The following is a 16046-nucleotide window of genomic DNA, read 5'->3' as shown; positions in this document are numbered from 1 at the left end:
GCAAACATGAGTGCCCAGAAACCTCAATAAAACAAAGAGACTCTGCTGACCCAGGAAACCGAACCCCCCCCCGTCACTCCCAGCGAAGGCCACAAAAGTCTTGCAACATCTACGGCACAAATCTCGCCGGTGGCCGTGAGATGCGCCCACTGCGTGTCATGACACTCGGTTGTGACGCATCCTCCCTTGGATTCCCAGGGTTTACTCGCCCGGCACTCACCACAACAGCAGCCTCGGTGTATGCTGTCTTGCCCACGGATACCTTTCGCCACTCGACCGCAACGGCGGTAAACTTGGCCGGTACCTCCGTCTCTGCGTGATTGCGTGCGCTCGCCACCACCGCCGCCGCCGCTGCTGTTGCTGTTCCCTGCCCGCGCACGATGATCACTCTTGGACGTTTTGGCGGGCTGCACGGCGGCGGCTCGCTGACGCTGCCATGGTGCTGCTGCTGTTGCGTGCGCATGAGAATGACTCTGCGCTTCGGCGGCCTGCTGCTCGGTTTTGTGATCCGACCAAGCATGGAATGCCGCTGCGTTGGGGACGGAGGAGCAGCCTGCTGCTGCTGCTGCTTGCTGCGGACAAGAGTCACTCTGCGCCTTGGTGGTGGTGGGTGAGCTTCTGACGTGAGTGATGGCAACGAGACAAGCCTTGACGCTTCATATCTGGGTGGTGTCATGGTCCTGCATTCATCATCACCAGTCAGCGAATGTGTCTTTCAAGGGGTATTTGTGTTTTGTTTTTGACAGACTCTTGTTTTGGAATCAGCAGCTTGGCAATGTCCATGATGGGGTTGTTGGTGTCTGTGTTGTCGTTTGGGCAAATCTTGCTGTGGCAATTCAGGAAAAAGGGATGAAAGTTGCCAAGTTTGGCTTGGACATCATCGTAGCGGTCAAGATAGATAGATATATATATATATGTATAGGTGGGCTGGCGGTACACGAAAGAGTTCGTCATGTTGTGATACCACGACGGCGCGTTGGGCCGATCCGTGCTGAAACAGATGGAAAATTCAACTAGATCTGCTGATCCGGACAACGTCTGACAGAGGTAAGACAAAGAATGAGCTGCTCTCAACAATACGAGCTTGCCCGGCCCAAGAGCCGAATGGCAGCGAAACATGAGGGCCGAAGCCATCGTATCTTGTAACTACTGCCCATCAGTCCTCTCAAGAGGGCGTCTCAAGCTGACTCCCTAGCTAATATTGCTTTCTTTGGTCATCTTCCGTGCCTTGACCAGCAGCTGTGCAATCTCCTCATGGCCTTGACTCAAAGCAGCCGCCAATGCAACCTCGAGGTCTGCGTCTTCATACCTTCCTTTTCTTCTTGACCTTGGTTCCCTACCCTCGTGGCCTCCCTTAGCAGAAGCGGCTTCGACGAGTACTTTGTTGTGCATATTTGCGTTGGTGGGCTGTACACCAGCCTCGTCGGAGGTTTGAGCACTCGTAACACACGTTGGGGGCCCAACCGCCGTCGAGATGTACTCGTCTGAGATGTCCAAGGGAAGGAGAAGTTTGACAATGGCCTTGTGGCCTGCATGAGAAGCAGCATATAACGCAGTTTTACTTTGCAGCACACTGGGCGTCACTTGAACTCCGGCTTTAAGTAGCAGCTCCACCACCTTCGCGTGGCCTTTAGAAGCAGCCACTATAATGGAGTCTCACATTTGTTGTTGAGCGCCTCTATGCTAGCGTTATGGTCGATTAGCAGCTGTGTAATCTCTTCAAGGTGTGGCGGATCAAGCGAGCGAAAGAGAGCAAAAGACGTCACACGAACAGGGCACAAGCTAAAGCAAAGACCTAGATGAATGTGTGAATAAAGGAGAGAGAAAGAGAGGCTTTCTAGGTAAAAGTAGCAGCTAATAGGGGTCTTAGCTATAATAATAGTCTATTAATAGCTCGATAGCACGTCTTAAAGCCTACTCTAGGGCGTAGTAAAAGACGTTAATTTACACACACATATACACATATTGCCTTACACCTTGCTGTTACAACAGCTTATCGGCGTAACCAAGGTGTTGTATACCAGCGGCAAATAAGCTCTATGTTTATTATGCTACTATTCCCGTACATCTCTGCTGTTATATTCAGAAATACGCCGAAACAAACAACTGACAGCTTTTATGTAGTTCAGGTCAAAGCAAATATACCCAAAAAGGTGCTACATATCACGACCAGTCTCCTACCTTGACTTAGTTAGGCGCCATCTCGACACATTTCAGGTTTCTTTTTCATGTATTTCCAATGTAGCCGGGTCTTGTAGGTATCCAGAAGCCGGCCACTTTCGTTGTACACTGAATCAAGACAGGGCAAAAAAAAAAAAAAAAAAAAAAACACATCTTACCTTGGCGCACCGCCGTCTCCCTTGCCTGTACTTTCTCCCCGCTTTTCGCCTCAGCCGCGGCGAGCTCGGCGTCTCGGTCCGCCAGGCCGAAGCTGTCTCAACTAGTAAAAACCAAACAGCCGAGGCGCTTTTGATAGGCTCATATCGACAAAGGGTGAAACGATAGGGTTCTAAAGACTTCTTCTGGCCAGTGAAAGGCACCCAGTGAGGCGGCAAAATATAAGGCAGAGGTACATCGCATGACAGCCGATCTATACGTTGTTTGTAAACATGAAGCAAACCTGGGCAGCAGCAAAAGGTTCTGTGCGGGCTGCTGGGCGACCTCAAAAGAGCGAGCTTCTAGGAACCAAAGAGCTGGATAGGCAAGGGCATGTCGAAGGAATGAGCTTACCACCAAATTTGTGGTTGCAGGCAGCCTTCGCCTTGCTCTGTAACTGCAGCTATAAAGCTTCTTCCCCCATTTGCTCGACTACCAGGATCTAGACATAGCTCAAGAGAGATGGTCCTCACGAGCAAAAACTTGGCACGATGATTGTTCCTCCACAAACTGCATGACGCCGGTTTCGCAGCTGTTGGCAAGTGAGAGAGTTCACGGCGCTGACGCGGCTTGTCGTTGAGGTACCGCGCTGCGGGCGGCCAGGCGGACCACGGTTTTGGTCTGGTTTTCCGGTACACACTTTCCACTATAGACCCTTCAAAGCCGGGTCCCTAGAACTTTGCCCTGCAGCGCCCGCAGACTTATGGTCCTTTTGATTTGGTTTGATTTGGTTTGTTATAATCTTAGTAATCCTTTCTCTATAGATTATAGTTAGCTTACTATGCCTTATAGTAATCTAGTTACGTGACCCCCTGTCCTAATCTAGCGACTTATACGCGCCCGCCTAGTCGCGTCCTCGGGCCGCCTCCCCGGCTGCCTTGCGTCCTTTCTTCGTTCGTAACACCATCGTTATAGCCACGTCCTTATAAGAAAACCCGATTAAATGTAGTCGCGATACCCTTCTCCTCTTATAGAGACTATAGTTAGGATTTTAGGAAATTCTAGGTATTATAGCGGTCGTAATATAGGTTTAAAGTTAGAGTGTTATTATTCTGCGTGACGTGACTTGGTACTAGTATATAATTTGGTTGTTTTGCGTACTAAAGTGACCTATTAAGGCTTTTGGACAAGACAAGTCTTGCGAAAAAAAAACTCGACATTACGGCCTAACAGCCACTGTGGGAAAGGTGACCTGTCGGGCTGTCACCCCGGCATATGTTACCCGTCTTCGAGGGTCTATGTATAGTTAGGTGAAAATGGAATTAGGAAAACCTCTGGCAGAGCTGTGGCACCCGGCACGGCCTCACACTCCACTGCATTTAGAATCATCGCTATCATGACGGGCCAATCCGCGGAAGCTGCCCGTGAAGGTGCCCCGCGCGTGATAAAACAGGTCGCGACAGGGGGGCAGATTGTGATTCCCGAAAACGTGGATCATAGCATAGAAGAGACGAGCTAAGAGAAGGGATCCTCACAAGCTAAAAAGCTTGCAGCATGACTTATCTGGCATGCGGATAGCTGCCGGCGGGCACTCTAATTTAATGCTAAAAGGCGCCACGATATTCTAGACAGGTCTAAAGCCGCTGAAAAAAGTCTAATGCGGGGAGGCAATATTACTGCTAGGCGCCCTCAGCCTCACACCATTACCGCAGCAAGTCTTATTACTACCTGACTGTACTTACCTACTACCTGTTATATAGCCTAAAGGACTACCTATGTACGGAATACCCTCCTCCCTTTTGGCTGAGTGTTAACACCTCGTATAAAGTGGGAGTATTTTTAAACCTACCCCGTCTGAATCAGGTATAATACTATGTCGAACAAATGTGATTTATAAGCAAAGAGCATATGGTGATATAAACAACAGAAAGTTGTTATTATCCTTCCGGAATTATAGGCTTATTCAACTCGTACGTTATATTCCCTATGTCATTGTACTCTTGTGTATATAAGTCTCCTGGGAAACGCATCTTCTTCACAAACTTTTTAAGAGAACCAACCTTACCAAGTCTTTTCGGTATTCACGACTCAAAGCCCGCGCTATTTATATCAACTATTGATTAAGCATTTTACAATCATCAGTAACAGCATTAGACACGATGAAAGCCTACCTATCTATTGGAAAGGCTATATGGCTGGCCAGCTGTATTAGGATGTCGCTAGCACTCAATATGCCCTACCAGGACGGATTAACAATCAGACAAGAGTATAGTGACTGGTGCCATTTTGAGACCGAACGTACTAACTGCAGTAGGGATAAGACATCTCTTGGCCAGGGTGTACATCACGACGCCGTCACCATGTCCGGAAAAGATGAAGTCAAGCCATCCGAAGAGCTTGACCACCCGAACACACAACCGGACTGGGTACGTGGCTTGGTGTCTAATTCATCTCCAGCGCTAACGGGAAATATGTAGGCCAACGAGTCTCCCAAGGTTGAGATCAAGGTCTTCAACAATTTGGAATCGTTCACAGATCCAGAAACAAAGGTCGTGACTACATATGACTGCAGCCAATGGTACGAATATAATGGCTACCAAGGCTGGACCCGGTCCAGATTCCGATTCTGCTTCCCGACAGACACCAATCGGTTCACGGTGACCGTCTTCCGCGACACGGCTCAGTACTATTGGGGAACGGCTTGGTACAACGAGGATGATGCCTATCCTGCCTCAGTGAATTTTGAGCCGCGGCTTAAGGATGCCCACCTCGACCCGCCTCAGTGGACAGAGTACGGCACGTACGGCAATACCGACAAAGAATTCAGCTTTGGCCCCGTAGGCGGCAAGCTCAAGCCTGGAAAGTATGAAGCCGAAGTCCTCTTTTCTCAGACCGGCCCGTACTGGAATGGTGACCAGACCGACGACCCGCACTGGGAGGTTGACGAGACCGGCCCGTCGTACTGGGTTGGTGAGACGGTGCCCCAAGTTGTCAAGTTCAACATTACCGTGTCGATCGTAGGCTAAGGGAATCGTACTTGGTTGATGGAGAGGGCTCGGAGAACGCTGGATCCGAGTCGCTAGATGCTGCATGAGCTGCTTTAACACAGTCCGAAAGCTCTTGGCGGTCCTTGAGGATACAGGCTATTCAACATTACCGTACATCTACCTAGGGAGGGCTATAATGTTTTGAGACGTACCGTATCATATATGATCGGCCAAATTCAAGCAATTACTAAACCCGCTCAGTGTTCCTTATAGGCGGTCCGTCCAGTTCAGATAGTAGGTGTAGACCAACCGAGGTTTTAACACATACCTCATCTGAGAGTGGAGTTGTGCCCAAGCCACTGGCTGAGCCTGGATTCCACCCTGTAAGCTAAGTATGCATATGCAGATGTTGCCGCTTGGCTGCGAGAAAGAGAGCTGGGGTCTAAGGCACAGCGTTTATCGGCGTCAACAATCTTATGCTCTTGGGTGTGTATAATCAGTGATTGATTGTCTTGATTCGCTTCCATGCGGACGACTTCTTCGCAGAGTAAGACAAGACGATGTTCGCATCTGCCCATTGAGTGCAAGTGCATTGAAGCTCGGATGAGCTCCCTTATGAGGACGACAAGAGGGCACCTCCTTTACAAAAGATGATTCGAGTCAAAAAGTTGTACTTTCCTACCGGCTTTCCGTCGCGTTCTTTCCTTTTTAGTATCTCAGTATCTCAGTATTTGTAACGTTGCGCTCTATGCGCCACCCTCACCAAGGTACAACGAGCCATGTGTAGCATTTTGTGGAGGGACAGACAATACGTCAAAAGCTTGTCTTGATTCACAATTCTGCTGTAAATTTTCTCGTCAAATTTTACATGGAATTCATCAGGCAGGTGAGACAGGTCGGGAGTAGTGAGACCATGGGCAAGCTAGAGGCTAAATTTAGCTCGACGACATGCCCTATTGTTTAGATGGCGGAGATTATTGATCGCAGGGACTTGATGATCGCAACGAATAACGACAGCAGAAGAGACATTTAAAGATTGAGAGAAGTTCTTCTCTCTGATGAGTTTAGAGCCAGTATGACGTAATTTATCTGGTCTTACGCGGCGTGTATTACTTTGTGTAACGCGTTGTAGCTAGCGTGGTCGTACCCACTCGCAAACATAGGTAGGCAAATAGGTAAGTAGCAAGGTAGAAAGAACTAATCTGTGTACTGGCCAGAGCTCTCTCCCTTTCATCATCCTCGAATCATATCCATCATCATTGCAAAATCTTTTGTAATGGCTTTGTTTCCACTTGAAATAGAAGAGCCACTCCGGCGTCCGCGCCAGTTGACCCAAAATCACGTCCTTCTCGCCGCCGGCCTCGCCATGTCCATTGTCTACTTCTGGGGGCCGTTTGCCGTCCTCGCTGCCCACGGCAACCTTCCACCGCGGGACCTCGTCGGCCTTGCCACCGTTGTCGTATCGCTCGTCTTCTTCCTGCAGACATTTCTCATATATCGCCTCCTCTCTCAAACCGGAGCGTGCCCCGCAGTGACCGACTCCGTCGACGCCTTCTTCTACCAGACCCGGGCTGGAAGCGCCTCGCTGCTCTTCCTCTGCATCCCTTGGTGCGTCATGGGCATCTACGGGCTCATCTTGTCCCTGCCTGCGGCTGCCGACGCCATCATTCACCGAAACGACTCCGAGAACAGTCGAGAATTTGGCCGTCCGCTGGAACTTTTTTTTGGGGTCATTATGGTGACAACGCCGCTTGCGCTGCTTACGGGCGTCTGGTGGGCGTCTCGCACGGCGTTCAGGGCCCTGTACCGCGTTTTGGAGGCTGACACAGGCCGGTGTCATTATGATAGCGTGCCGTTGGGTCTCGACGAACACCGATCGGACGAGCTGCGATTCGAGAGGAATACGAGCAGAGGCAAACGCCCCGCTGGCAAGGCGACGTTACTTTTTCGTGTCCTGCCAACCCCTTCCTGGTCGGCGTAGTACATGGTTCTTAACACCAACATACAGATACCGACGACCAGGTTAACACGTACCTAGTTTGTCTTTTTATTAGCGCTGGCGCGCAACCTCCACAGAAATCCAACGTCCACTAGCTGGGAGCTCTGTGGACTTCTCCGCTTGCTATCAGTAGTCTAGTGTACATGCTTCTCTTCCTCGCCCGTCTCTTGCCGTCACAATCATCATCTCAAATGTCGCAGGCCCGGACCAGGCAGCCCATCGCGGGCGACCGTCCAAGGTCAGCAATGGCAGTATCCCTTTTTGCCGCTGCGCTTGCATGCTCTACCGCCTACTACTGGATGCCCATGAAGCTGGCCAGCAACCAAAAAAACGACCCTCTCGCCGCCATCATGCAGATCCTGGTCCTCATGCTCCACGGCTGTCTCGGCTACGGCCTGTTATCTGCGTCAAGGGCCTACCCACACATGACAGACATTGTCGACTACAATATCCTGCACACGCCTGCCGGCCACATGTTTCTGGGACTGCTGGCTTTTTGTGCCTGGGCGCTCGGTGCTGGCTCCGTCTCGCTTATGGGTCTCTTCATCGCGGGCAAGATACGCGGCACGCGGCACGATCCACCTCCGCCAGAAGTGTCGGGGATGGGGAAAACCGAGCGCCTGTTGCGGATTTTCGCGCCATTTGCACTCGTTTACGTCGCCTGCTGGCTCTTTTGTCTCGCGTCGGTGGGCGTGCTGCAGATTGCGCCGTCGCGTGCAAGGGCTAACGGGGACTTGACGTGGAGTGATTTGCTTCGCAGGCCAGCAGTGGCCGGTGCCGTCTTATTTATCGTCGCGGCTTCTCGCTTACTGGGTCGGGTGGTTGCTGACATGTCTGGGTAACTAAGGAGCGAGTATCGACCGTTTGGAGATGTGTATAAAAGATGTATTTTCGCGTTACGTGTTTCTCATTTTTCTCATCGCTCGAAGTAGAGGGGTCTAGCGCATCTTGCAGCCCATGCCATTCATGATTCCATCCTCGTTTCTTCCCCTCCACTACAACATAGTGTCGCTGTCGCTATTTTGTAGTAGAGCACTATTTACACATTATTTATCATTTTCAGGATCTTGTTCATTCACCGATTCGGCCGCCATGTTCGTTTCCGTGTCCCATCACCAAAACGCTTTGCCATGATGTATTCATCAAAGCGTCGTGTCGTCGGCTTCCTCTTGCCAGCGCCGTCCCCAGTCGATCCGATCGGATTCGACGGACCCAATGTCATGGCTTGCGGAGGAAATAACCAGCTGTGACAGACAGGTAGCGGCAATCTATGCCGCGCCATGTGTCGCACAGGGTCCCGATAACGTTTGATGACAGCTATGTCGGCGTGGTGTAGCGCCAAGAATTGGCATACTTTCGTGTAGGGCGGCCGGGCTCCCCTTTGCAGATTTTTTTGGCTTTGCAACGCATTGCCTTTCTGCTCCTACCTTATGAGCTCTCGCCGGGCTCTTCCTTGCCATGAAAGCAGTGGTTCTTGCAGCCGCGCTCCAAGTGATCTTTGGTGTAAAACCACGCCACCTCGATCAAGTCTCCCTGGGAAAGAGTGTGTGCCTAGAAAGACATGAAAAGAAACAAATCAGCCAAAAAGTTCCATCATCTTAGCCCTTTTTTCCCCCGTGGTCAACCCCTCCCCCTCCCACGCCATCGAGAAAAGCATACCTCTTGCGGCAACAACCCCACGGTGCTTCGCCCATCCTCGACCTCAATGTGTCCAGGATAGCCGTCGCCCGGGTAGAGGCACAGGCCAAAGTGCTTGTGCGCCTGGTGCTCGAGCAGCAGCGCGAGAAACTCCTTGACAAAGACTTGCAGGCGAAGGTCGTGCCAGTCGACCGCGGCCGCTTCGAGGGAGAACTCGACGGGTATGACGCGGCCGTCGGCCGTGTTGACGCGCCAGACGGCCGGCTCGCCGAGCTGGCTCGGGGCCGGGCTCTTGTTGGTGCCGCGGACGGCCGTCATGCGCTCGCCGGCGCGGAGCTGTCCGTGGCGGTGCAGCAGCGCGAGGCCAAACGTGTCCTGGACGTTGTGGCGGCGAAACAGGTCCTTCATGAGGTGTCTGGCGAGGCGGTCGCCCTGGCAGGTTCGGTAGGCGGCCGCGGCCGAGGAGACGTCGGGGAGGGAGTTGTAGGCCATGGTGGAATAGTCTACCGTTCGGGCAGGTCGGGCCTGGGTCTGCATTCCTCCGGGCGAAGAAGAGGGAGGAGGTTCGGATGGAGTAAGGAGGATGGTAATCAAGTATAGAGGTTGCTTTGCAAAGAGAGAAAGAACAGGGCAGAAGTAAACGAAGGACAAAGTTTACACGTTGGCAAAGAAAAACCGCCTAAGTTGGTAGGACAAGGCTCACAACGAATTAGAGATGGCGTGTACTGTAATTTCCCAGCCGCGTGCTGGCAAGATGAGAAGCGCCAAAGCCAACGCTTTATATTTGGCGGTCCCCCGTATGCAATTGGAAGGCCCCCCCCCCTGCGTGATTCTCTGCAGCCTTGTGAGGTTACTCAACTTGACGGTTGCAGTCGGCAGGCTACGCGGAACTGGCAGGCTGGCTAGCTCCATCTCCCTCTCCCCCCCGCGCGCGCTCTCTCATCCCCCGCTGCTGGGGTGGCGTTGCCTTTGCTCGCCTCGTTTGCAATCAAGATCGGCCTCGAGCTACCCCGACATGGTGGGGAGGGGGGTGTATGGTGATGGTAATGGGGGTTAGTTACAATGGTTGATATCTGGGAGCACACGACCAGATTCCCGGGGCTTCTCTGAAAATTACGAGGGCGTGTTGAATCTCTGCTTCAACGCTTAGACAAAAAGGCTCACCTTGGGTGGGGGCTTGTGCTACACCAAACGGTGCGCAGGAAGGGTTGGAGTGAGGCAGAAGCGACGCTGCGGTGACAACACATGAAGCCAGTATCTCCTTGCCTGATTCACTTTCGGCGATGTACTGGCCTCAATGATCCCTCAATTTTCCTTCGAGATCTCCTTGAGCTCTTGATACATGGTAGATCCCGACCTGTTCTCAAATCTGCCATGTAGATGAACAAGTCCACAAGATCTCTAGAGCAGAATACCATCTCCTCATGATGAGGGGGGGATTGGGGATTGGCGACAATGACAACGCATAGACAGGGATCTCCAAGCAATTAGCTACCCCAAAAATTCTACAAGGCGAACGCAGGGTGTGCGCGCCGAGGTGTACCGCTTACCGCGCAGCTTTGAATGGGCGAGGACTCGCAGCCACCCTCGAGCCCAGAATCCCGGGACATGATCCGGGAAAAAAGAAGCAAACAAAGCCCAAGAAAGAAATCATGCAGCCCAGTTGAAATGACGGAAGACGAGACCCAGTCCTCTGCAGAGTACAAAAGGCATGTGACGGCGACGTCCAGCGAGCGTTTGGATGCACCTCGCTATCTTGACCCCGAAGGCAATGGTTCGCCTGGTTCGCATTCCCCTTCCCATTGTCTGAGAGTATTGACGCTATTGAGGAGCTGGAGCTGGACCGAATTTTTCTTTTTTTTTTCTTTCATAACTAGGGTATCCGGGCCGCCATGACGCCATCCTTCTGAAGCCAATAACCAAAAACACATTCTTTCTTGGTGTAACCACCCCCCTCGAGCAATGTTACTTGAGGAACCTCCACACCGGTCTGGCGATTCTCTTTGTTTCGAGGAGGAGGGGGGGGGGACGAATAGTCTGAGAGCGGATGGATACGCGGCAGGCATGTTGGATCCGGTTCGTTTCCCATTTGCAGCGCCTGCCACCGGCATTGCGCGTGCGGCGTGTTCCGCGGGTCTGTGACACCCGAGACCCGGATTGTAAAAAGAAAAAAAAGAGAAAAAAAAAAGTAAAAAGAGGCAATTCTTTCAACAGTAACAAGAACCTCTACATACCGGCAGCACATGGCAAAAGCATCCGGTTGGGGGGGTGTCAGTCACTGATTCAATCAGCTCAGCGCTTCTCGCTGAAAGGGCTTCGTCGTCGCCCTGACCGTCTGCTATTTCGGTCAAGATGTTCCATTTCAGGTTCTTTTGATTTCATCAACAAACCAAGGCGGTGTCAAGGAACAGAAATCAGAGCCGAAATCCGTTTTAGAATCGAGTTCGTTGAACGTGATCACACTCGTGGGGGGGGGGGGGGGGGGCGAGTCCATGGGGTAACCAACGGCAGCTGCTCGTTGGTGCCGGCCGCATCTTTTTGTGCAAAAGAAGCCGTGAAAATCTGCACGTGTTTCCTGTGTTTGCAGCAGTAGCTCATAGACTCTGCACGTGCGTGCGCGCCTGCGTTGTGTGTTCTTTGTATGTCCCCGCTATGCCAGAGACTGGTCCTCGCATATGCATCCAACCTTTTGCCTGCGAAGGTACTCGTCTTTGCGTAATGTACAGATCAACTATTGATGATGCTGAGACATGGTCATTCTATCATGCATAGAGTGCAACCGGTCGATTTGAAAATGGCATCCAAGTGTAGCTGGAGGCTATTGGGTGCACTGCCGCGGAAAAAAAGTGCAAACGAGCGAACAAAGAGGCGTGAAGGAATGAATCTTGTGTCCCTGTCGCAAACACACACATTGGCAAACATACGTCGGAAGGGTCTGATTTTGACACGGGTCGGGAGAATTCAAGAAGTCAAATGTCGAATTAGTTGCATCTCAGACGTCATCTTAGTCGCCATCTTAAAAGACAACTCCCGTATAGGCGCGACCATCTACCACCCACTTATGAGTACCTATGAAGGGGACAAAGAATGCCCATCTAGCTAGTGAAAAAAGTAAATAGAGGCCCTCGTGGATACAAAAGTTCTGCGCCGGCGACCCCTCCATCATCGATCAATTTGTCGTGGGTGGCTGCGCCGCCACCACTTTTATAATAGCGAACTATAAAGTTGAAACTTGGTAGAAGCTGCTGGAAGAGATGCATAAAACGTGGCCGTGAGAACAATGTCCGGAAAATGAAGCTTTACAAGCCACGTTCAAGAAAAAGTTGTTACCTAGGTAGAGTTGGACGCGGTGTAGGGTAGAGTCACTAAGAGCGGCCAGTATTCGCTGCTGATGGTTGCCCGGCGGCTGATGATTAACTGCTGTTGATTGACTGGCTGTTGATTGACTGGCTGTTGATTGACTGGCTGTTGATTGACTGGATGTTGATTGACTGGATGTTGATTGACTGGATGTTGATTGACTGGATGTTGATTGACTGGATGTTGGCTAAACAGCCGCCTGGCTGAGACCCCGGCAAGGCGTCTGCCACGAAACTCACTTTCTCTGCACGTTACTTCTTCACGCTACTTCTTCCTTCCTTCTTTACTTTCAACACTTCTTCTACTCTATACATACAAATACGGTCCGTCTTTCTTGGCTCTTTGGACTTTCTTTTACACACTTCTTCCTTTACTCTTGAATCTTCTTTGACTCTCTACACCTCTTGCTTCGCTCTTTTACGCTTCATTTGTTCTTTCTAACAAAAAGTTCCTTCTTGAATAATGGCTTCGCATGAAGTTGAAGTCGAGTGGCAGTCGTTGATGGCCCTCGACCTGCCACCGGCGCCAGCGAATATTCGCCTCAGTCACTACAGAGACAAGGCGCAATTTATGGAAGGTCTGGCCACAAGATACAACGAATATGCAGACTCAGAGGAGACCCAATTTGGATGCTTTCAGCTGGCCATTTTTGCCATTGCGAGTCCTGCTACCATTGATGCCGTTCAGAATGATGATAAAAAGCTCCTCGAAGTGGGTGATTCGGCAAAAGATCTCGTCAAGTTTTGTAGGTAGTCAGCCAATGGGTCACAGAGGGGAACTCTACTAACATTGTCCAAGTCATCAACGGCTATGACCTCAAAGTAGCCGAGACGGTCAATGAGTCCAAGCAGCCGTCTGACCAGGGTAATACCCCCGCTGTTGTCGAAAGCGCCGCCGTCAAGCCCACGGCCACAGCAAATCCTGCTGAAACCACCCTATCGAGCCTCTTTGCTCGTACTTTCGGAAGTGTTCGGCGATTTGTCCCCTACCACTTCGCGTCCTCACGAACGCCACCAGAGCAGCCAACTACAAGTTCTGAACCTGCTCCAGACCCTGAACCATCGACAGGAGGCCTCAAGAGTCTGAAAAGAAAAAGAAGTCATAGCGATTCAAGTTCATCAACTCTTTCGGACACAGTTTCGGTTTCTTCAACTGTTTCCAACACAATTCATCCAGTTGCCAACATGCCAAAGACTGTACCCCCCCGACGATCGCCTCCCACAGCCTGTGGGCGAGGGGTCGTAAACTTGGTAGGTAACACGTATTGCAAGTAATTACCACATGAATAGCAAGCTAACAAATGACAATCGGGTCAACTAGCGGGATAATTGCATGTGCATCGTCACGAAAAGCAAGTGTGGCATCGAAGCCGCGCACATCTTACCCCACGCCATGAACTCGACTCAGGAAGGCATCGACCTTTTCAAATCCATGTCGGGTTTCGGCCAGTCAAGATAACTGCTGATGACAATGGCTACCGTTGGAAAGTTTATTTTGCGGTCCACTGGCTCGGGAAAACAAAAATACGACTTGCAACACCATGTTGCACAGAGGCAACGCAACTTAGATTCATGCTGGATGTCCGGGAGGAATTCTCGGCGAACAAAGCAAGATACAGCATCTTCGACGCCGATACGGGTGCTCGGATCGCAGACGGGACAGAATACTTTGTCGAAATGTGTACCCTGGATTATGCAAAAAAAATGTATGACTGCCTTGGTCTCAGCTGGGTCGTACGGAGTATACTGTTCATGGCTGGTGGGGCTGGAACCCCAGACGCCAAACCCAAAAGTGATTTTGAATACTGGGACCCCGACTTTGATATCGCGGATCCCGACGAAGCAAGAATCGACCAAAAGAGATATGAGGAATATCTTTTGCGACAATTTGGCACCAAGAATCCGAGACTCCAAGACGTGTCTGGAGACCTCGATGCCACTGAACGCGTTCGGGATCAACTTCCATCACACATGTCATAATGGCATTATCATGACCAGATTTCCTCCTTTCGCGAACTGCCCGTGGATTGACCTTGCCAGCGACTGCGCTTCTCTGCAGCGACCACGATGGTGAACACGACGCTTAAAGCTCTTCCGCCAGAGGTGCGCCGCTTTATTCACAAGGAGCTCGCTTTCACCGACCTAGCGAATGTGGCAGCGGTCTGGCCTAGAGCTAAGATCGAAGTCCAGGAGTGGACGACAAATGCGTCACTCAACCTGGACAATCTTCGACACCTGAGCGGGATGGCTCCTGTGACATTGCACGTTGCATAGGTCAGATTACAAGGTAGGTTTACTCTGCGCTTTTTTATTTAATCATATCTATCTAACACTTATGCCGCCATAGGAGTTTAGCTATCGAGTTGCCAAACCCGGTCATTCGCACGATGAAACCTGCCGCGATACGATTTGGTCTATTGTCTTTGACATGATGAATAATATGCCTAACCTGCGCGTATTCGCTTTAACGGGAGAGGATTCGTGTCTCCCCGGTAGCTTGTGCGCATGGCTAAAGCAACACACGGAAAGCAAGTTGTGGCATCGAAGCGGCGTACATCTTGCCCCACGCCATGCCGAGCGCTTTCCGTTGTTGCGTTCCCTATCTATAACAAGAGCCACGTCGGGTTCGGCCAGTCAAGATGTGTCGTAGTAAAAATGCGGATCCACACCTTCATTGATGTGAATTTGGCCTTATACGTCCATAAGATGATTATCTATGGCTGGTGGGGCTGGGAATCCTGACGCCGATCCCAGAAGTGATGGATACTATGATCCTGAAATCGATATCGTTCATCCCGACCAAGACAAAATTGACCAGAAGAGATACGAGGAATATCTGCAGTGAAGATCAAGAAGAAGCATCATAGATTCGAACTTCTAAAACAAGCTGGACCAGCCTGTCAGGTAGGGCATGATTACGAGACTAACTGGACTACCTAGGACGTGAGGGACAACTTATCAACTGGGAACTGATATATCTTTTGGGCCTTGGCGACGGAGTGGTTAACCGTCGCAGGCAGCCTTCGTGGACTCTATCCACGTAAGGTCGTTGGTTCGAATCCAGCCAGGGTCGCAACTTAACCTGTGTCGACTACCTTGCGTTATTACTCTGTACAGGAGTAGTCAGACTGCTCTTCTTCTGTGCGGACGGATGAAAGCCAGCACCTGCAGCGCTGTGGAGACGCATGGGGCAAACATATCAGGACAGTGTACGGAGTTGCTTGATCATGGAGTGGAACAAAGACATATACATTAAAGAGACATGTGTGTGTTCAACGCCCCTGCGTGTGTATGGAGCAAAGCAAGAGTAGAGTATGCGTAAATCGTGATGCTGATCACTTATTCCTTTCCTTTGTAAGTTACGGCTGACCTAAATAGGGTCTTGTTGCTGTGGCATTTAAATTGCGGGGCTGGTCATAACATAGTTCCTGTTTGGAAAGGCTGTATCCACAAGGTCACGCCGTGAAGTTAAAGTCAGGCTTGAAAAGCGGCCATGGCCCATTGGTGAAATGCAGAGTCCAACAGCATCACAAAATGATCAAATTTATTCTTTCTCTGGACTGAATCTGTATTGATAGAAAGGCTGTCGCCTAGCTGATTGCTTCACATTTGATCTCTGTTTATAAATGAAACAAGTCTGCCGCTCTTGGCAGCTAGCAGTGATTGATTTAGCGCTGGCTTCATCGCCCTCGCGCCTAAACTCTCACCTTTGACATGACCACACACAGATTAACATCACGAAAGACT

The 16046-nt window shown here is 50.8% G+C and overlaps 5 protein-coding genes across 5 annotated transcripts; 3 read left to right on the top strand and 2 right to left on the bottom strand.

Moving 5' to 3' along the window:
* Window positions 1–109: 109 nt before the first annotated feature.
* On the bottom strand, window positions 110–783 carry BBA_02168 (uncharacterized protein; the record flags this gene model as incomplete). The annotated part of the gene is made up of 2 exons (XM_008597265.1): window positions 110–680; window positions 749–783. 2 exons carry the CDS (start codon window positions 781–783, stop codon window positions 110–112), a joined length of 606 nt encoding a protein of 201 aa, XP_008595487.1.
* A 3764-nt stretch (window positions 784–4547) lies between these two features.
* Window positions 4548–5342, top strand: BBA_02167 (uncharacterized protein; the record flags this gene model as incomplete). Its single annotated transcript, XM_008597264.1, has 3 exons — window positions 4548–4582; window positions 4631–4742; window positions 4794–5342. The coding sequence occupies 3 exons, from the start codon at window positions 4548–4550 to the stop codon at window positions 5340–5342; spliced, it is 696 nt and encodes a 231-aa protein (XP_008595486.1).
* Window positions 5343–7547: 2205 nt separating this feature from the next.
* Window positions 7548–8144, top strand: BBA_02166 (uncharacterized protein; the record flags this gene model as incomplete). Its single annotated transcript, XM_008597263.1, has 1 exon — window positions 7548–8144. One exon carries the CDS (start codon window positions 7548–7550, stop codon window positions 8142–8144), a length of 597 nt encoding a protein of 198 aa, XP_008595485.1.
* Window positions 8145–8730: 586 nt separating this feature from the next.
* Window positions 8731–9432, bottom strand: BBA_02165 (uncharacterized protein; the record flags this gene model as incomplete). Its single annotated transcript, XM_008597262.1, has 2 exons — window positions 8731–8853; window positions 8962–9432. The coding sequence occupies 2 exons, from the start codon at window positions 9430–9432 to the stop codon at window positions 8731–8733; spliced, it is 594 nt and encodes a 197-aa protein (XP_008595484.1).
* A 3330-nt stretch (window positions 9433–12762) lies between these two features.
* Window positions 12763–14279, top strand: BBA_02164 (uncharacterized protein; the record flags this gene model as incomplete). Its single annotated transcript, XM_008597261.1, has 3 exons — window positions 12763–13045; window positions 13099–13554; window positions 13852–14279. 3 exons carry the CDS (start codon window positions 12763–12765, stop codon window positions 14277–14279), a joined length of 1167 nt encoding a protein of 388 aa, XP_008595483.1.
* Between the last annotated feature and the right edge of the window lie 1767 nt (window positions 14280–16046).

This window comes from Beauveria bassiana, assembly GCF_000280675.1.
Source record: "Beauveria bassiana ARSEF 2860 unplaced genomic scaffold BBA_S00004, whole genome shotgun sequence".
NCBI lineage: Eukaryota > Fungi > Ascomycota > Sordariomycetes > Hypocreales > Cordycipitaceae > Beauveria > Beauveria bassiana.
Note: the sequence above shows the minus strand (reverse complement) of the source record. Positions and strands in the feature narration are given on the sequence as shown.